The sequence below is a fragment of the Myodes glareolus genome, chromosome 8 (genome assembly GCF_982192425.1).
Source record: "Myodes glareolus chromosome 8, mMyoGla1.1, whole genome shotgun sequence".
Classification (NCBI taxonomy): domain Eukaryota; kingdom Metazoa; phylum Chordata; class Mammalia; order Rodentia; family Cricetidae; genus Myodes; species Myodes glareolus.
In genome coordinates this window covers 75811103-75832059 of record NC_142033.1, presented here as the reverse complement: position 1 = coordinate 75832059, position 20957 = coordinate 75811103, and the positions used below count along the sequence as shown (strand labels likewise).

General features: G+C 44.3%; 1 protein-coding gene across 3 annotated transcripts in view; it reads left to right on the top strand.

Moving 5' to 3' along the window:
• The window catches only part of Pisd (phosphatidylserine decarboxylase), a 50103-nt gene continuing 29146 nt past the window's right edge, over positions 1-20957 (top strand). Inside the window, exons 1-2 of one of the 3 annotated variants that reach the window (XM_048450009.3) lie at positions 1-102; positions 11252-11331. In XM_048450009.3, the coding sequence (XP_048305966.2) occupies positions 38-102; positions 11252-11331 (145 nt within the window). In that variant the 5' untranslated portion in view covers positions 1-37. The remainder of the gene's footprint in view (positions 103-11251; positions 11332-20957) is intronic. The other 2 variants (XM_085692142.2, XM_048450015.3) reach the window with 2 other exon arrangements.

Below are 20957 nucleotides of genomic sequence, written 5' to 3'. Positions count from 1 at the left end.
GGGCGGAAGGGGGCGTGTCCGCCTAGGAGGTGGCGAGATGGCGGCTTCGGGTTGTTGCCGGTGTGTTCGCTCGCTACCTGGAGTCATGCTGTGGCGGTGCAGGTACGGCCTGTCGGGAGGCTGCTGGGGCGGGGGCATCCCGGACCAAGCCAGGCTGTGGGGAGAGGAGGAGCCAGGTATCGTCGTGGGCTCGCCGCGAGTAGGTCTGACAGGGACAGGAATGACACGGAGCCACCTTTACCTCTGCTCAAGAGCAGGCGCCACAACCACCGCGTGGACTGTGAAATAAGTTCGGGTGTGGCCTAAAGACTCTACTGGTCCTTTCCAACTAGGTGGAACAAACTGATTATGCTGTCTGCTGGTCACTAGAGTGGAAGCGGAGCTGAACGCCCTGTCTCAGGTGTTCGCGTTCGCAGCAGAATCGTGTGGTTCGGAAGAGCAGAGCACTACCAAGCGACTTCCACTTAAAGTCTTAAAGTTTTAAAGCTTTGAGGTGAAAGGATTAGATTGGGTTATCTGAAAAATCTGTGGTGAAATTGTGGCCTTTATCCTGCTGACCTCAGATGTCTATGTTCCTTAAGTTCCTAGGCTGCTACAGGTGGAAGAGACCTGAGGGATCTTGTAAATGCCATTTATTTTGTCTGTTTGAGACAGAGTTTCGTTCTGTAACCCAGGCTGGCCTTGAAATCACAGCAATCCTCCTGTCTCATCCTCCCTCCAAGTGCTTTCCAAATGCTGGGATTACAGGCATGAGCCAGCTGTTTTTTCTTTTTTGTGGGTTTGGGAGAGACGAGGAGTAAGTTCTTAACCCAGGGAGGAGTGAAGAAAGATAGTTCTCTATTTTGCTGAGTAACTCACTTCATAGTCAGCCCTGATTTGAATACATATGATTGCCTGTGTCCATAGGGCTCTCAAAATGTCCTAGAACTACCTGGGTGTATAGTTTGTGAGCCCCCTGACATGGATGCTGGAAACCAAACTCTTAATTGCTGAACCCTCTCTTCAGCCCCAACATTGCTCAATTTTTAAAAACTATAAATGTGTATGGATGTACACATGTATGCCTGTGTACCCGTGTGTTCCTGGTGTTCATGGAAGCCAGAAGAAGACATTTAATCCACTGGAACTGCAGTTACAGGTCGTCGTGAGCTGCTATTGGGTGCTGAGAATTGAACCCAGGTCCTCTGGAAGAGCAGCTCATGCTCTTAATACCTAAGCCCTCTCTGCAGCCCCTGATGAATTTTAAATACTGGTAAAAAGGATGTGCCTCATTCACCATTAAAAAAATGGAAGGCAAAAAAAGTCATCCTTTAGTGCCAGTGATAGATAGGCAAGACTGGAATTTGGTGCAAGGGTGGAAAGGGATGAGGATATGTCTAGAATACAGTTATCAAATTTGTTATACATTAAGGTATAAATAGATATACATAAGAGATAACATTTTTCTAAGTTTTAAGTAATGTATTATCTAGTTGTAAGAGGTAAATGAAGGCTCCATGTTTTTCTTTTTTTAAAAAAATTAATTTATTTTTGTGGTTGAGGTGTTTTGTCTGCAAGTATTTCTGTGCACCGTGTGCATCCATGGTGAGCACAGGAGCTATTGGCATTTCTCAGGATAGTGAGTCCAAGGGGGTTCTGGGAAATAAACCCAGGTCTTCTGGAAGAACAGCCTGCGCTCTGTAGCTTTGGAGCCTGTCCTGGAACTAGCTATTGTAGACCAGGCTGGTCTCAAACTCACAGAGATGTGCCTGCCTCTGCCTCCCAAGTGCTGGGATTAAAGGCGTGTGCCACCACCGCCTGGCTTCAGCCCCAAAGTTTTTCAGTAATTGAGTGATGTGTGATAACAGGAGAGAAACATCTTGGGTTATAATTTAGAGTCATACATGTTTTCTAAACGTATTTAATGAGAGTGGGTAAGGAGGTGATTCATCAGGAAAAAGCAGTAGCTGATTCACATTTCGTTCTTAGAAGTCTTGTGGACAGCTGAATTTAGTGACTTTCATCTATAATTGCAGCTCACCTATATTGAGGTGGCAGGTAGAGAGGAGAACTGGAGGAGCTCAGGGGCTAGTGCAACAAGACTGCCTCAACAAGGTGCAATCAAGAACCAACTCCCAAAAGCTGTCCTCTGAGCACCACATGCGTTCACGGTGTGAACTTGATTGCGTTTTCTCTCTCATACACACAAGACTGGTGCTGGCTTGGTGACTAACGCTCATAATCCAAATACTTGGGAAGTGGAGACAGGAGGTTCAGAAATTCAAGGCTGTCCTTGGCTATGTTGGTAGTTACAGACTATCCTGGGTTTTATGAGACCATGTCTCAGACATTACTACCCCAACTTGCTAACAACTTGGTTTGGCTGAAATGTTCAGTAAAGGTAGAGATTAGCAGTTATGCGCCAATCTTCGCCAGTTCCAGAAGGAGGTGGAGGTATAGGTTTGGGTTCTGACAGCTGTACTTTTTACAAGCACTCTAGGTTGTAAGTTCAGGCAAGTCTAGACAGTCTAATGGACAAGGGAAATACTTTACTACTACCTTGTAGAATGCGGGGTAAAGCTTTCTAGAGATCTGCAAGTTCAGCTTTAGAGCTCTCTGGCTTTTGAAAGTAAAAAAGAGAAGTGAGGACAGTAGTTAAGATGTTAGCACCCACGGTGATACTAAAAACATCTTGTGGGGCTGGAGAGGGTACTCAGTGGTTAAGAGCACTTACTGTTCTTCCAGAGGACCTGCATGGTGACTCACAGCCTTCTGAAACTCCAATTCCAGGGCATTAGAAACCCTCTCTGAGCTCCATGGGCACTGCATGGACATGGTGCACAGATATACACATCGGCAACACACACATGAGATCTTGGCAGTTTTCTGTAAAAATTAAAGATGTGCAAACACTGTCTCTAAGCAGAGTCTGTTGCTTGCTCACCTGGCTGTCTTTAATCTTTGGTGGAAATAAAACTAAAGAAAAATAACTTTGAGGCAGGTGAATCACTGTGAGTTCTATGCCAGTCTGGTCTACAAGAGCTAGTTCCAGTAAAACTTCAAAACTACAGAAAACCCTGTCTCAAAAAACAAACAAAATTTTTAAAGCCCCTCCCCCCCAACAATGGGACTGGAGAGGTGACTCAGCCCTTAAGAGCACTTATTGCTCTCACAGAGGACCTGGATTGGGTTCCCAGCACCTACTTGGTAACTCCAGTTTCAAGGGATCTTATGTCCTTTTCTCTCCTTGTGGGCACTGTACACATATATGAATACATACAGGCAAAAAATAATATAAAAACCTTTGCAACTGGGAACAGACCAGCCTGGATAGACATTGGTAATTGGAAGTTTGTATAGTCAGTAATAATTGAATTATCTTTTTTTGTAATTGATTTTTTTTTCCTTTTGGATGTCTTGGACTAGAGAGTTGCCTCACTGGTTAAGAACACTGGCTGTGCTGGACGGTGGTGGTGCACACCTTTATCCCAGCACTCGGGAGACAGAGGCAGGAGAATCTCTGTGAGTGCAAGGCCAACCTGGTCTACAGAATGAGTTCCAGGACTGGCTCCATAGCTACTGAGAAACTCTGTCTCGAAAAACCAAAAAAAACCAAAAACCAAACAAAAAAAACCCCACTGGCTGTGCTGGGCACTGGTGGCACACATCTTTAATCCCAGCACCTGGGAGGCAGAGGCAGGTGGATCTCTGAATTCAAGGCCAGCTTGGTCTACAGAGCAAGTTAAAGATGGCCAGGGCTACACATAGAAACCCTATCTTGAAAAGCAACAACAACAACAACAAAAACAAACAAACAAACACTGGCTGCTCTTGCAGAGGATCCAGGCTCAATTCCCAGACACATATGGCAATTTACCATCTTTAATTCCAGTTCCAAGGAATCCAGTGCCCACTCTAGGGCTATTCAGGAATTATCCATGCAAGTGGTACATGCACATACATGCAAGCAACACACACACACATACATACATACACACACACACACACACACACATATATATATATATCTTAAATGATGTTTTTAATGTCATTACTTTTTGTATTAGTATTTGCATATGTAAGTAAATGGCAGGCCCTAGACTAAAGGGTTTACATGGTGGACTTAGCGCTAATGAAGGGGGCTCTGATTTTAAAGGTGAGGGAATTGATTGCAAAGGATTTGAACCAAAATTTGAGCCAATGCCAAGTGCTTACTCTCATTTTATTTTGGTTTCGTGAAAGGCTCTCATTCTGTTCCCCCAAGCTGGTCCTCCAGCCTTAGCCTTACAAGTGTTGGGATTGCATGCGTGTGTCACCACACCTGGTTTTAAATGGCCTACTTGAAGATCTGTACCCTGGTTTTCTTTGTAAGAGATTTGTAAGAGATTGAACTTATCTGTTCTTCTCTCTGGACCTTAATTTTTTTTCTTTTTCCTTTTTAAAACATTTAATGTTTATCATGTTTTCTAAGCATGCCTGGTACCCATAGAGGCCAGAAGAAGGCATTGGGTCCCTTGGAACTGTAGTGAGACAGGTGGTTTGTAACTACCGTGTGGACACTGGGAATCAAACCCAGGTCCTTTCTTACAAACTGTCTATATTCAGCCCTTTGGCAAGGCACAAGAACTCTACCTTCAAAACACTTCTTAGTCTGCCCACTTTTCATTGTCATTATCCAAGTCACTCCTTCTCCCACAAGAACGCCTTCAATGCCAGTGTCATTCTTTGACTCTTGGCCCTCTGTTTCCTATTTGCCACAGACAAACACAATGGTCTTTTCAAAATAGAACCAAGACTAGCCACTCTGTCTTTCTCCCATCTCAGGCCTCTGTTTCCCCTTTCCTCCTCACTCAATTTTCTTGCTACTCTTGTGTGTACCATCTCTGGTCTTCGGCATTTGCCGTCTCTTCTACCTGCCATGTGGATTGCACCCTGCCTTAGTTAGGGTTTCTGTTGCTGTGATGGAACACCTTGACGAAAGCCTGCTTTCTTACAGAAGCCAGGACTACCAGCCCAGGGATGGCCCCACCCACAGTGAACTGGACCCACTCCAGTCAATCACTAATTAAGGAATATGCTCTACAATCTTGACTGCAGTCTGATCCTTTTGTTTTTCAAGACAGGGTTTCTTTGTGTAGCTTTGGTCTTCCTAGAAGCAGCTCTGTAGACTAGGCTGGCCTATGCCTCCCGAGTGCTGGGATCAAAGGCATGAGCCACCACTGCCCAGCTAAAAGTTCAGTCTCAACTGTCGGCGTGCATAAAATAAAATAAGTTAAATGCTTTCTTACTTCTAGAGGGAAGAACCAGAGCACAGTCACAATCTGAATGAAACAAAACCAAACTCCAGCAGTGTTAATGACTTAGTGTCCAATGTCTGGGATTCACTCACAATCTTCTGGGCTCCTCCAAGGGGCCTGGGTCACTTATGCAGCCCCGCCTTCTGCAGCACACGGTTTGTCTTCTAATCTCTGCCTGGCTTTACTCCACTGCTGTTGCCGTTCTTGGTGGTCATCTCACAGCATTGGCATCTCACCAGTAGCCTTTCCTGCGCTCCCTTCAGGGACCCCAGCTCCACCACACAGTGCTAAGCCTCAGCCGCTATCCGTGACCCCTTCAGGCCTTCAAAATCAGTACCACCTGGGTGACTCTTAGACTCCCAGCTTTGACTGCCAGCTTGAGATACAACCTTGGGTGTTTCTAGAACACAGCTTCTATGTGCTGATCCTAAGGGAACCCTTTACAGAAGACTTCACCTTAATGATGCTGGTTTCTTCTTAATCACCGCTAATTTCTTAGCTCTAGATAACCAGCATCAACTGTCCCAATAACACAAAGGTTCCACCTCAGTAGTGTTTGCTTCTTGTTAGTCACGCTGACCAGAATGGCATCTCTTCAGCCCCAGCTGACCGGAATGACAGGATCTTAATTCAAAATAGCAAACAGTCCTAATAGAATCTTTAAACTCCCCTCTAAAACCCACAAGCCAGGCCTCATATTGTCTGTACTGCTTTAACCGTCTTATCTCCCAAGCTCCTACAGAACAGCTCATTGAGTTCTCGGTATTCAATGGGTTTTTGTTTTTTTGTTTGTTTTTTATTCTTTTTTAAGGCCCAAAGTTCCAAAGTCCTTCTATAATTCTTCCCAAAAGATGATCGGGTCTGTCATAGCAATACCCACCGTACCAGCTTGTCTTAGGGTTTCTAACACCACAACCAAAGTATCTTTGAGAGGAAAAGGGTTTCTTCAACTTATGTTTCCATATAACAATTCGTCATCAAAAGCAGGAACTCACACAGCAGGAACCTGGAGGCAGGAGCTGATGCAGAGGCCATGGAGGAGTGCTGCTTACTGGCTTGCTCCTCATGGCTTGCTCAGCCTACTTTTTCCTCCCCCGCCCCACCCCGAGACAGGATTGTTTCTCTTTGGAGCCTGTCCTAGAACTACCTCTTGTAGACCATGCTGGCCTCAAATTCACAGAGATCCACCTGCCTCTGTCTCCTGAGTGCTGGGGTTAAAGGTGTGCACCACCATTGCCTGGCTCAGCCTGCTTTCTTATAGAGCCCAGGGGTGGCCCCACGCACAAAGGACTGCACCTTCTCCCTTCAGTCATTAATTAAGAAATTGCCCTAGGTGCTGACAAGATGGCTTTGCAGTGTACAGCACTGGCTGCTGCTCTTCAATTCTCAGCACCCACAACAGCTCACAACCATCCGTAACTAGTTCCAGGGAATCCAGTATCCTCTTCTAGACTCTGAGAGTACCAGGTACAGACAAACATGCAGGCAAAATATCCATACATGTAACATAGAAATCTTTAAAAGTAAAAGAAAAGCTGGGTATGGTGGTGCACACCTTTAATCCCAGCACTTGGGAGGCAGAGGCAGGCGGGTCTCAGTGAGTTTGAAGACAGCCTGGTCTACAGAATGAGTTCTAGGACAGCCAGCACTACATAAGAGATCCTGGTTGTTGGTGATGTTATTGTTGTTATTAAGGAATTGTGGGGGATGAGGTGATGGCTCAGTGAGTAAAACAAGTGCTTACTGCCTGTCTTAGTCACTGTTTAATTGCTGTGAAGAGACACCATGACCAATTCAACATTTATCATTTTCCTGGAGGTTTGCTTACAGTTTCAGTTACTCATTATGGCCACAAAGAGACAGTCATGGTGTTGGAGCAGTAGCTGAGAACTTTACATCCTAATCCTCAGGCAGCAGGCTTTGCAGAGAGAGAGGGGGAAGAAGAGAGGGAGAGAAGGGGACGGGAGAGAAGAGAGAGGGGGAGGGAGGGAGAGAAGGGGAGGAGAGCAAAGAGAGAGGAAAGGAGGAAGAGAGAGAGAGGAGAGAGAGAGAGAGAGAGGGAGGGAGGGAGGGAGGGAGGGAGAGAGAGACTGGACCTGTCATGGGCTTTTGAAATCTCCAAGCCCATCCCCAGTGAATACATGAGTCTATGGGGGCCATTCTCCCTCAGAACCACCACACTGGTCAAGCACGAGGTCTGGATTTAGATTCCTCACACTTAAAAGATAAGCATGGCTGTGCCCAGGCTTAGAGCCGTAGTGCTGAGGGGAGAGCAGAAACGGAAAGGAGTACTGGGGCTTGCTGGCTGCCAGCCTCACTTTGAGAGATGCTGTCTCAAAGGGATAGGACAGGTGACAGAGTAGGGCACCAATATCCCTGTCTGTGCACGTGCAAACCCTGCCCTCGCCCATCGTGTCTTTGGTTTTTACCTCTACAAGTGAGGTGGAGGAGAACGTCCTTTTCTTCATGATGAGTAAATGCAGGAGCATTTTCTGATTCTTCTTTAAAAAACCTTTTGAGTACTTCTTGTTGCTGGGGAAGGAATGTTCAGAAACCTTGGCGGTGCAACCAACACAGTTGTATGTGGTAATAGTTTAAGCTACTTGAGAAATGGAGGCAGGTGGATCACTTGTGCCTAGTACCCTTCACTTGTTGCTACTAAGGAGACTAGAAAATGTAGGCTAGTAGTAGGTATCTAGAAGAGGAAGCAGATTTGTAAACATCTGGTCTGCTGTGACACAGTAGAAAACTCTGGGGGAGAAGCCAGTTGAAAGCGTGCTACCCCAGGCCAGGAAATCTGTTTAGAATAAATTCAGTTTTAGATGAGTCAGAGTAGATGGTGGGGAGCTGGTTGCGACATCAAGGGCTTTGGAGGCACAGTTGAGGTAGTGAGTAGCTCTTTAAAGCTATGTGCCTAGGAGAAGTTCCCGGGAGAGAGTCTGGTTTGGGAAAAAAGTCTGTACCTGCACATGGTTGCATATCAAAGTCAGAAAGCAAAAGAGAATCTGCAAAGAAGACTGACAAAGTCCCAGAAAGCTAGGGGGAGGACTCATGGCCCCAGAAGTCAGGAGATTCAGGGAGACAAAAAAAAAAAAAAAAAGACAAACTTTTTTGCTGCTGCCAGGCCAAGAAAGAGACCTGGTTCAGTGACATTGAGAACGTGGAGGTGCTGGCGACCTTGACTGAAGGTGATATATGGGAACAAAATGTGAAGGCATGATTGACAGTGAAGAAAGACAGCCCTTCAAAGGCTGTGATGAAAGAGAAGAAAGATGGGGTGGAAACTGGAGAGAGACGTGGTTCACAGTCTCAGGAATTACAGTATTTATGTCATGAGAGACAAGCTGCGGGGGAAGCAGAGTGCATACTCAGTGCTGTGTATCCAGAGGTGGTAGACAAGCGGTTATGGGTTGTGTCATCCTCACCCTCCCCAGACCTTTGAGTTAGGGAACAGTAGAGCAATGTCTAGAACCCTCCCTTTTTGTTTTGTTTTGGTTTTGTGTTTTGAGATATTTATTCTCTTGCTATGTGGCCCAGACTGGTCCTGAACTCCCTCAATCCTCCTGTATCAGTCTTCCAGTATTCTTTGCCTTTTAGTCAGTCCACTAATCCCACTTGAAAAGCAGGGCTTTAGGCTCCTGTTTTATAGTGAGAGCAGCTGTTCTCAGATGTGACAGTGCTCAGTTTTGTTAATAGCTGTCCACAGGCTGAGACGCCCCATTCTTCACATAGGGGAGGAGCCAGATCCATCACAGCAGCCACATCAGCACCACATGGGGAGGGTGTTTTCAAGTTAAGTTTTTTGAGGAAAAAAAAACCCAAAATACTGAAACCTGATAATGTTTATGTTTATATGAATTAATGACTAAATATTCATAAGGCAAATAATATGTACAGAAGTTATAAATGCATTTGTTTTTCACAAAAATCAATTTAGATTTTTTAACATTTATTTATTTATTATGTATACAATATTCTTTCTGCGTGTATGCCTGCAGGCCAGAAGAGGGCACCAGACCTTATTACAGATGGTTGTGAGCCACCTTGTGGTTGCCGGGAATTGAACTCAGGACCTTTGGAAGAGCAGGCAATGCTCTTAACTGCTGAGCCATCTCTCCAGCCCAATTTAGATGTTTATAGTAGTGAAAGTTACTACTTTTATAAAGTGCCTCAAAGAAGAAAGAAACATTTACTGACAAGGATGTAGTTTCTCTATCTAGATTTCAGATCAGTATTTTGGAAACCGAAGCATGGTATGATGGTATACACCTTTAATCCTATAGCCCAGGAGGCAGAGGCCAGAGGATCTCTGCAAGTTCAAAACTAGGCTAGCCTAAATAGTGAGTTCTAGGCTAGTCAGGGCTACATACTGAGACCTTGTCTCCAAAAAAAAAAAAAAAGTGTATATGTGAGTACTTACACATATAATGTATGTGCATCATATAAGTACCTGGTGCCCAAACAGACATTTCAGAAACTAGGGTGTTAACTAAATTGAAATTCAGAGCATTGGAGGTTTGCTCTTTGATGAGCGAATTCTAGCGGCTAACCAGAGGTCAGTGCTCTACATCTCAGTGCAGTCATTTGTCACCACTGGCATGTATCTTGTTTCCCCAGGGGAAGTGGGCTTCTCAGATCACGCTTCTTAGAGTAGGTAAATGGTCTGCTCACTCTGTCACTGGGTAGAGTAGCCACAAAAGACAGTTAAAACTTTGTATACCAGATTCACCATGGTAGTGCCCAAACATAATCCCAGCGCTAGTGAGCGAAAGGGGAACATTCAAGGCCAGCCTGAGCTACATGGTGAGACCGTGTCTCAAAACAATTCACTGGAGAAAAAGGAAGGGAAGGAGGGAGAAAAAGAAAGAAAACATTCAAACTGGTAGAGCCTGAGACTAGCTCAGTATAGTATGTTGGTGGCCACTCCTCCCCATTCGTCCTTCAGTATAAATGTTTAAAGCATTGAGTTTTCAGCTTCTGGCGTATAGGTAGGTTCAAGGGGCATGGCTCAGTGTATACAGATCTGTGTGCAGCTCTTTGTTCGTGTGCAGAAACACCTGCAGAAAAGCTAGGCTTTGAGACCTTTTTTCCCTGTTTGTTAAGATCTCACAATTAATGATGAAAAAATTTTATTGTATAGTAGTTTCAAACTTAGACAAGTTATTAAAAATAGTGGCTAGCAATCCCAGAGATGCTTACTCAGACTCTGTAAGCTTCATGTTGTTTGTATTCTCTTTTCTTGATGGATCCTTAGGGCATTTCTTTCTTTAAGTGTGGTGTGGTGGTTAAAGCCATGAAGCTCATGTTAATACAATATTGTAGGATCTCCAGATTGTATTAATGTTACCAAACTAGGCTTGGTAACCCACACCTGTTATCCCAGCACTCAGGAAATGGAGGCAGGAGGACAAGAAGTTCAGGGTTATCCTCAGCTACATGGTAAGCTTAAGGCCACAACCTTGGCTGCAGGGGGAATTGCTAGTTAGTGGGGCTGGTAGAAATGGCTCAATAGTGAAGAGTGTATAATGCTGCTCTTAGAGATGACCCACATTCAGTTCCCAGCACCTGCTGGGCCACTCCCAGCCTCTCCAGTTGGATCTGCCACCTTCCCCTGGCCTCCACAGGCACCTGTCCTCATGTGCACATACTCACATAGAGACAATGCACAGAGCTAAAAAATAATTTAAATTTTTTAAATTGCCAACCGATTCATCAGTTTTATTTTACTTTTGCAATGTGTCTTAGAGGCTTCCCATCTGTGAGCTTTTAGCAGGCAGTGCGTACTTTTTATTGGCTCATTTACAGTGCATTCTCCCTCAGCTGGACAGTGTGCCTTTTGTGGAGTCACTCTAAGTATCAGGCACCAGAATCGTCCAAATTCTCTTCAAGGAAAGTCAGTAGGTCAAATAAGTCAATTCTGTTTCTAAATAGAATCAAAAATTTGATGTTTAATAATTCATTTTTCTTGGTTGTAGCCCCTACCACTGTGAATACACCCCCATGGGCCATTTCCTGGGGTCCTTACGGAAGCTGCCTCTTCAAACCTTTAACACAGGTAAGGAGCTCACCATCTGTTCCTGCAACTGGAAGCTGAGAAAGCATAGGACTGTTAGAATTAAATACCTTTGACGCAATCCTATAAATCCTGTCACCGGGCATGTCATCACTGGGGCTTCAGCAACTATTTCATTGTCTGAGTAGCACTCTTGTGTGACTGCCATCCTTGTTTCTGCCACAGACAGCCCTGTAGTAATACCTTCGTCATTTCCAGGATAATTGTGTCAGAGGGTCTCTGTAAGCTTGGCATGGTGGTGCTTACCAGTTGTAATGCCAGCCATCAGTAGATTGAGACAGAAAGATTTTGGAAGCAGCTTGAGCTATGGTGTGACTCTGTAGAAAGTTTATGTATTTGCACTTTAGTATTGAGGCCAAATTGCTCCTCAGGGAGTCTGTTCCAGTTGAGACCCATGAGTAGAAAGTGCTATGGTGAGGCACTTTCCTCCCCCAGCACGGTGGAGTGAGGACTTGGTGGTCTGGTAAGAGAAGATTGTGTTTTCTTTATTACCTACATATCCTTTAGTTTACTGTATTGAATGCTGTTTTTAATGACCCGATACCTCTCCTGGGAATAAAATGGGGTGGCTAGCGAGAACAACAGAAGGCCTGCTCAAACATGGTAGTTCATGACCACACTTGTGGTCTTACTAGTTAGTAGCTGCACACTGGACCACTCAGGGACAGCCTCAGCAATGAACCTGTAGTCTTAGTCTTCATTTCATTCTGCAGAGGAGCAGCCTCTCTGCTCATGAAGCCGTGATTCAAGGGAGAGATGACCATTTCTGTTTACCAGCCTTCTTTGAGAAAGCAGGAGAGACACGGAAGACATCCTCAGTGCTTAGGAGCATGAGCTTGCCGAGGACCTGGGGTCAGCTCCCAGTGCCCATGTTTGGGCAACTCACAGCTGATACGGTCTACAGGCCCTGATCAGGTTGGTTCTGTCTGCCAGTTAAAGAATTAAAAGGAAGGAAGAATTTCGAGCAAAACAGGTAGCAGCAGAGAAGTCTTAAGCACTGTTGACAGAATCAACAGCGGTTGAGGGAATGGGTTCACCCTGGGTGAGGAGACGCAGGCATGCAGCAGACAGAAAAAAAGATGCTCCTCAAAGGAAAGGGGAACTGGAGAGCCGAAAAGCCCAGTCTCTTCTCAAGGGCGGGGCCTTTTAAGTCTCTGACCTGCTTCTCGCCTACAGAGAGGTGACAGTGAAGAAGCAGAGTGCCTGGAGGAGGACTGAGGCAAGGGGCCGTTATATACTGTGAAGCTTCTCCTGTGAGTAGGGTAGATCTATAACATAAAAGGTATTGTAATTCCTGCTGAGAGCGTACTTAGAAAATAGCTGGGGCAGTTTTGCCCTTAGGAAGAGAACAGGCAAGAAAGCCACCCAAAGAATCCCCAGCAGGCTTGATGATTTCTCTGCCACCGTTGATTATCTACTGTAAGATCAACTGTGGAGGAGGCCGGCCATCGGCTCCTTAAACAGTTCAGGGAGCCGTCCAGCCTATTTAAGTATGGAAGTCAGCCAGCGAATTTCTGCTACTATAACCTCATGGAAAACATTAAGAGACAAGGCTAATGAGGGGAGTTCCTCAACATCGTAATTAACATAAGTTTTGATTGACAAGATGAAGCATAATTGTGTAGCTGGGGTCTATGCACCAGAACCTTTTTACCAGAATCGTGTAGAAACCCTCTTAGCAGTAGCTTACCAGCAAGAGATGCTTCTGTCTGTGTGTCTTCTGTAGTGTCCTGTGGAGGGGACAATATGGGTCCAACCTGAGGAAAATCTAGGTTCCTCTGCTGAAGTCACAGCCAGACCTCAGCATGTAATTTACATTTTAAAAGAGAAATATCTTTTTTTAAATAGTGTTATCCAGCAATGTCCCTGGGGTCATGGTTTTGATATCTTTTGGTCCTGTGTCCCATTCCCCCCCCCCCCATCAAATAGAAGTTCTCTGTGCAGCCCTGGCTGACCTGGAACTCACCTTATAGATCAGGCTGGCCTTGAACTGAGGGGTACACTGGTCTCTGCCTCCTGATAAAATGCTTGTGCCACCACTGCTCAGCTCATTTTGCTGTCTTGACTAATTCCCCAAACCTGTGAGTTTGACTACAGGGTATCTGACCGGGACTAAAGTCTCAGTACTTGGAACTTGGAGTCAGGAAGAACAGGAAGTTCACAGCCAGGCTTACCTACATGATGCCTTCTAGGCCAGTCTAGATTACAGTGAGACACTGTCTTTTGTTTTTTGTTTTGTTTTTGTTTTTATTTTCAAGATAGTGTTTATTTGTGCAGCAGCTCTGATTGCCCTGGAACTCAGTTTGTGGACCAGGCTGGCCTGCATCTCACTGAGATCTGCCTGCCTTTGCCTCCTGAGTGTTGTGATTAAAGACTTTCGCTGAGACCGCCTGACTGAGAGGGAATATGAGAGGACACAGCATAGCATATTACAGCTGAGAAGTGCTCTTCTAGGAACAGAGTGTTATCAGGAAGAGAAATAGAATATCCAAATAATATCTAATGAGAAGTAAATATCCAAATGACATCTCATATGGTTAGCATAGTGTCTGATCCTTTTAAACCTGGCTATACTTTTCTGTTGGGTGTTGAAGACTATGTAGGTGGCCAAATTTAATTTTTATTTGTTTATTTTCATTTTTTGGTTAAGGCCAGTTGAAGATCTGGTCCTCCAGGGTTACTTAGGCTTAGGAGAGGCCTCAGTCTCCTCAAGTCTTTCTTTTGTGAGTTAATCTCCCTGTGAGGATAAGTCAAAGGCCTGGCTTGACTATTGCTTCATTTGGGAGTGTGGAGGAATTTTTTTCTTCTTTGTTGACCCTCTTCTTTGTAGGGTTGGCACTGGTCAGAGTCCACTCCTCCCTCAACAAGAGAACAAATGATTTTTCACAGTTAAAGTACAGGATATTTTGAGAGATGCCCCACGGTTTCCTAGGATTTAGCTGACCTTGGAGGTCAAGGAGGAATATAGTCTCCCTTTTAGTTCCTCTGACCACATCAGTATATACCTCCAAATATGGTTATTGAACATTCAGAAGTTTGTTTTGTTTTATTTTGTTCTCAAGACAGGGTTTCTCTGTGTAGTCCTGACTGTCCTGGAACTCATTTTGTAGACCAGGCTGGCCTTGAACTCAGAGATCCGCCTGCCTCTGCCTTCCAAGTGCAGGAATTGAAGGTCACCAACACCTTGCTCAGTTTGGTATTTTTAACCAATGTGTAGTAGGTGAAGCCTGAATGGAAATTAAGCACTTTAAAATAAACCTTGATTAGACATACCTAAGTTTACTACATCTAGAATCTGTGGGTCCATCCTGTAATATTTAGCAATATCTGGGTGATCCTGCATGTAAAAGAAAATTTGGACATAGAAAGTTTTAGGGGAATTTTCCTCTTATTTACAGAATAGTTCTAATTGATGGATGGCATTATAATTAAGAGTTGCCCCTGGGAGCCACTTTTAGTTTTTTCTAGAGGGTATTTAGGAATACCCTAAATACCATGCATTGGTTGAGAGAAAGTCTAATGCTTTCTTTTAAGCAGCTGAGGGTCTAAGCTGCTCCAGCTGTCCAGGAGGCAAGTGGGAAACTTGAAGGAATCTTGGAGGATTTCGTTCCCATATGTAATGTGAAAACAAAATTGAGAGAGGCGGATGGAGGTTAGGTTCACTTAATCCTCCTCAGTCTCTCAGACGAGCATCCAGAGGAGGCAGTGTCTTGCCAATTACAGGGTGGTCAATGTGACCTACACACCCCAAGGCTGGTTCCCAGTGTGGGACTGAGTTGCACATACCCATGCCTGCAGTTCCACATATACCCTAAGTATCATTGGTTGTTTTAGTTTCCTTCAAACCTTCTCCATAGGACAGATCAAAGAAAGCCCTGATTCTGAGACAGACACTGGCCTCACCCTAAGGACAAATGGAGGTAGAGCGCTTGCTAGTTCCCCTAACCTTATCTGTTGGACAGTCAAGGTTAAGACAACATGGCTTTCTGAGAGACAGAGCTTTGGGGTTTTTATTTATTTATTTATTTAGGGATCTAAATAATGACCTGTTTGTGATGTAAGTAACCTCTAACTCCTGCAAAGGGGAGTAGGACCCCAGTGAATCTGAAAGGGATCACTTGTTCTGCCTTAGGGTCTGCCTAATCTCATGTCCGTTTTTCTTTTGAGCTTTAAATTTTTCTTGTTATTATCTTTTTAAATCTAGATAGAAAGCAAGCATGATAAACACCTGTGATCTGTCTGTCTACTTATCATCATTCTATCTGTCTGTCTGTCTGTCTGTCTATCCATCCATCCATCCAAATGTAAGTGAACACAACAGAACCACCAAACAAGACCACTCCATGGGTAGAAAAGAAGTTTATTGGGGAACAGACTGCCCAGCTATCTTACAGGATAAAGAACAGCAGCCCAGCCTGGGAGTGCAAGGGCCTTCACAGGGTTACTGAAGGCTTGGGTTTTTTTTTTTTTCTTGTCTTGGGTAAAACAGGATACCCCAGCTGAGCCCACCAGAAGGGGCCTGTGCAGTCGGGTCAGTTTATGGGTAGCAGGTGTCCCTTGAGGTGAATGGCCTGTTAGGGAGGAATGAGCAAGCTGCACTTGTCTGGTAAGCAAGGTTCCCAAGTCACTGGGTTTTCTGAGAAATGCTGAGGGTTAGGTTTCTGTTTTCTCATAACTATCTGCCCCAGCTAAGCTTGGGTAGCCATTGCAGGGCACCAGCAACTATGCCAATATCTTAGGGGGCCCACTTTGTGTCCTCACCGTAAATTAGGAGGATTCTTACAATTCATCTTATAAAAATTGGGTTGAAGTCCCTGTAATTTAAAGGATGGTAAACACTGAACAAAAAAAAATGTAAAAGAATTCAGAAAGTGGCCATATTAGATTGTTTCTTTTCTAAATCTCTGCTATTGTAACCAAAAGGTTTGATATTAAAACAGAGGAGAACATTGAGAAAAAATACATCTTAGAGGCCTGGTGTTGCCTCTTATGTCTAATAAAAAAAGAGATACAGAAATAACCTTAGGGTTTAGTAGGAAAGGAAACTTTATGGGTGCTGCTATATTTGGTTTACGCCACGTGATTGCATTAACAAGATGACAATCACATGGCATTGGTCTTCTTTAAAACATTACCAAAGATAACAGCCAACCACACGGTTGCTTCTATCTTGATGAAGCCATTGCTTTTTATTCAAGTTTAGCCCGGCTCTCTGATAAGGTGAACCCCTCTCCCATCAGACACAGGTCCCTGTGAGATCCACACATCTCACAGATTAAATGTGGATCTTTATGCGCTTTTCTTTAAAGAGACAATTTAGTTAGCATGGGTATAAGTGGAAGTAGTACCATGGCCTACTCAGCTGGGAAGTCCCCATTGGCAAAATAAAGAGGAAGGAATTCCATATTCTAAGCTCAGGGGAGCAGAGTAGCTCTGATTAGTTGGAGGTCTCTCAGATAACTTCTTTTTTTCTAGAAAGAGAGAGAGAGAAGACTTTTCCCACCATCCAATTTAAGTTCAAAAGAGTAGCAGGTCTGTCTCAGTCTGTAGGGGGCAGAACAGGCAGGTGCTTTGAAAAAAATCCAAAGGTTTGTCTGTCTTCACATAGTAACTATTTCCCTAAAAATGTCCTCCCTTAAAGCACCGGGATCAGTGACCAGATGAAAGCAGCATTGCTATGGAGTGAGACCCTAGGTTAGTAGTATAGTTGTAGTGCCTTTTCTCAGGTTCTACTCACCAAACTGTTTAATTGGTTTCCTAGGGTACACACTCGCTTCCTTATAAATGAGAAGAAAATAAATTCCCAGTCCCATTTCAGGACAGGGGAAGGTACCAGCAGCTTAACAGACTCACCTTCTACCTTTTCTGGGTTCAGCCTGATTTCTAACCTTGAGAGTCTGTTCCTCAAGAAATCGTGGACGAGCCCCCAAAATAATACAGTCTAGGAGTCTTGCTCAAGTTCATTTCTTCTGCTGGTTAAAGAGTTACAAGGCAGGAAAAATCTCAGTCACAACCAATAGCATCGGAGAAATCTCAGACACAGCAGAGTCAGCAGTTGCAGAAAGGAGTTTACTGGGGGTGAGGAGACGCATGCAGTGGACACACAGAAGGTGACATTCTGCAAAGTGCGGGGAAGAGGGGGCTCAGGAAGCCAAAACATCCAGTCTCTTTCGAGGGATGGCTTTTTTAAGTCTCTGAAGAGTTTTTTGCCCCTAATTTAGGGTTGGTCCCTTTGAAGAAGGCTTGCTGAACTCTTTGGACTCTTTGAGGGAGCCCACCACCCAATTGCCAAAAAAAAAAAAAAAAAAAAAAAAAAAATCACACATGGAGGCTTATTCTTAGTTATGAATGCCAGGTCTTAGCTTGGCTTGTTTTTGGCCAGCTTGTCTTATCTTAAATTATCTTGACACATGGTTGCTTCTGTCTTGATAAAGCCATTGCTTTCTCTATTTCTTTACACCTTACATTCCTCCTTACTCCACAGCTGGCTGGGTGACTGACCTCTGATGTCCGCTCCTTGTTCTCTTGCCTCATTCCCTCCTCAGTTCTCCTATTTATCCTCTCTGCCTGCCAGCCCTGCCTGTCCTTGTTCCTGTCTCGCTATTGGCCGCTCATCTCTTTATTAGGACCATCAGGTGTTTAGACAAGCAAAGAGTCATGGCTTCACAGTTAATCAAATGCAGCATAAACAAAAGTCACACATGTGAAAATTATATTCTCCAACAGATTGGCCCAGACCTGTTTTTTTTTAAATATTTATTCATTTATTATGCATTCAATATCTGCCTACATGTGTGCCTGCAGGCCAGAGAGGGCACCAGATCTCATTACAGATGGTTGTGAGCCACCAAATGGTTGCTGGGAATTGAACTCAAGACCTTTGGAAGAGCAGGCAATGCTCTTAACCACTGAGCCATCTCTCCAGCCCCCGGCCCAGAACTGTTTTATGTCTTGAGCGGGCCTTGAGCTTGTTGAGCTAGTCCATCAGTAGGGGGACTGCTGGAGGGAGACAAAATGCCTACAAGATCTTTGCAGGAGGGAGACAAAAATGCCTACAAGACCTTTGTTTTAAGCTGCCAGGTTTATGTCTCAAGACAAGAGAGTGAGGAAGAACCTGACCATCTTGAAAATTTGCCACCTTTATTACCAAGTCATGGCCCCTTTCCCTGTCTGTCTGCCTACCTGGGAGTCTATCTGTCTCACTCCTAGTCACTCAAAACCACTTGTAACTCCAGCATCAGGGGACGTGATATCTTCTTCTGGACTTGGCTATCACCTGTACTCACATGAACACGGATACACATATAATATTAAATAAAAAGGGGGCTGGAGAGATGGCTCAGAGGTTAAGAGCACTGGCTGCTCTTCCAGAGGTCCTCAGTTGAATTTCTAGCAACCACATGGTGGCTCACAGCCATCTCCACATCTAGTGCCCTCTTCTGTCATGCAGGTGTACATGTAAGCAGAACACTGTGTACTTAATAAATACATCTTTTTAAAAAATATTTATTTATTTATTATGTATACAATATTCTGTCTGTGTGTATGCCCGCAGGCCAGAAGAGGGCTCCAGACCTCATTACAGATGGTTGTGAGCCACCATGTGGTGGCTGGGAATTGAACTCAGGACATTTGGAAGAACAGGCAATGCTCTTAACCTCTGAGCCATCTCTCCAGCCCCAATAAACACATCTTTAAAAATAAATAAAAAAGAAAAAAGAAAAGAAAGAAAAGTCAAGAGAAAAACCTGTAAATGAAGCTGGGTGTTCTAATCCCAGTGAAGCAGGAAGACCGCCTTGAGCTTGAGGCCAGCCTGGGATGTGCAGGCCTGGGATGTGCAATACCCACTGCAGACCGGGTATTGTCACTGTGCAGTTCAGAAAGAGCAAAGCAAAGGGTGGATCTTTCCCTTGTTATGGGGAGTCCGTCAGAGATGAGCACTTAGACACAGTTCATAACCAACTGAAAGTCTTCATTCCAGCTGGCTGGGACTACACTCAGGTATTTGGGACCCAAGTGTAGCCCCAAGTATATAGGGTATGGGGTTTTAAAGAGCAAAAACCACATCCTGGTAACTTGCTCAGCAGCTGCAAAGGGGAGGTTTTGGGCAAGCAAACAGTTTAACAGAAGCTAAGTTAGTTAGGGGATCTTGTCCTCAGGTTCTTAGAATAGAGTTGAGTAATTTTCCATGGGAGTCTATCAAGGAGATCAAATTCTTGTTAAGCCTGAAATGGACTCAACAAGAATACCAGATGGTGCCTGGTAGTGGTGGTGCACACCTTTAATCCCAGCACTCAGGAAACAGAGGCAGGTGGATCTCTGTGAGTTTAAGGCTAACTTGGTCTACAAAATGACTTCCAGGACAGCTAGGACTGTTAGACAGCTAGACAGAGAAATCCTGTCTCAAAAAGTCAAAAAAATAAAAAATAAAAAATAAAAAAATAAAAAACAAGCTGGATGAGCCGGAGAGATGACTCAGAGCACTGGTTGCCCTTCCAGAGGTCTTGAATTCAATTCCCAGCAACCACATGGTGGCTCATCATAACCATCTGTAATGGATCTCGTGCCCTCTTCTAGCCTGCAAGCATGTAAGCAGGCAGAACACTGTATACATAATAAATAAATAAATATTAAAAAAATACAAGATGGAGGACCTTTTGCACTGTCTTTCCCTGTCATACTCTGACAAGTCTTTCTTGATCAGAGCTCTATCTTTTCAGCTTCTAAGTTAGTGATGTTAGATTTCTGAGGCACTTAAAGAAACAGGAGGCAGGAAGAGACAGGAGACTGATCTTTCAACAGATAGGACTATGTTTATTGAGGCACACATTGGAGGGGCAGCCTCACTCCTGAGTAGCTGCTTGAGGAGACTGCCAGAGAAAAGGTGGTTGTGACCCTTTATAGAGGTGGAAATGATTGCAGCACGTAGCTCATGGTTCCTTCCTGTAGTCCTTACCTCCCAAAGTTGTCTATCCAAGGCAAGACAGGCTGTCACAACAGAAACCTATAAACTATCAGGTTCATTAGGGATGAGTAGATAGTGGACAAGATTTATGATGTCCGTTTCCTTATTTAAAAAAGAACCAGTAAGCCAGTGAAATGGCTCAGTGGGTAAAGACACTTACCACCAAATCTGATAACCTGTTTGATCTTCAGGATTCACATTTGAGCATGCACATACAAATACAGATTAAATAAATGTTTTTAAAAAGAGCCAGTGCTAAGAATGTAGCTCAGTGGTGCAGCTCTTGCCAAGCACGTTCAAGACCCTAGGTTCAGTCCCCAGTACCACAGAAAAAAAAAACCAAAAGAATCAGCTTGTTGTGGTGATCATCACAAACAATTCCAGCTCTTGAAAGTAGAGGTAGGAGCGTCAGGCCAGTCTTTGGCACACAGTGAGTTTGAGGCTAGGCTAGGCTCCATGAGACCCTGTCTTACAACAACCAAAACCAAATAACTAAAACCAGCCACTAAAATGAGGTCTGTGGAGAACCTGCCTCCATCCAATCAGCCACACAGATCTGCACTTTGCTGTTAGGATTTTCAGTTGTGGCTTTCCCCCCTCTTTTCTTTTTCTTTTTCATGTATGTATTTAAGGCAGACAGCGT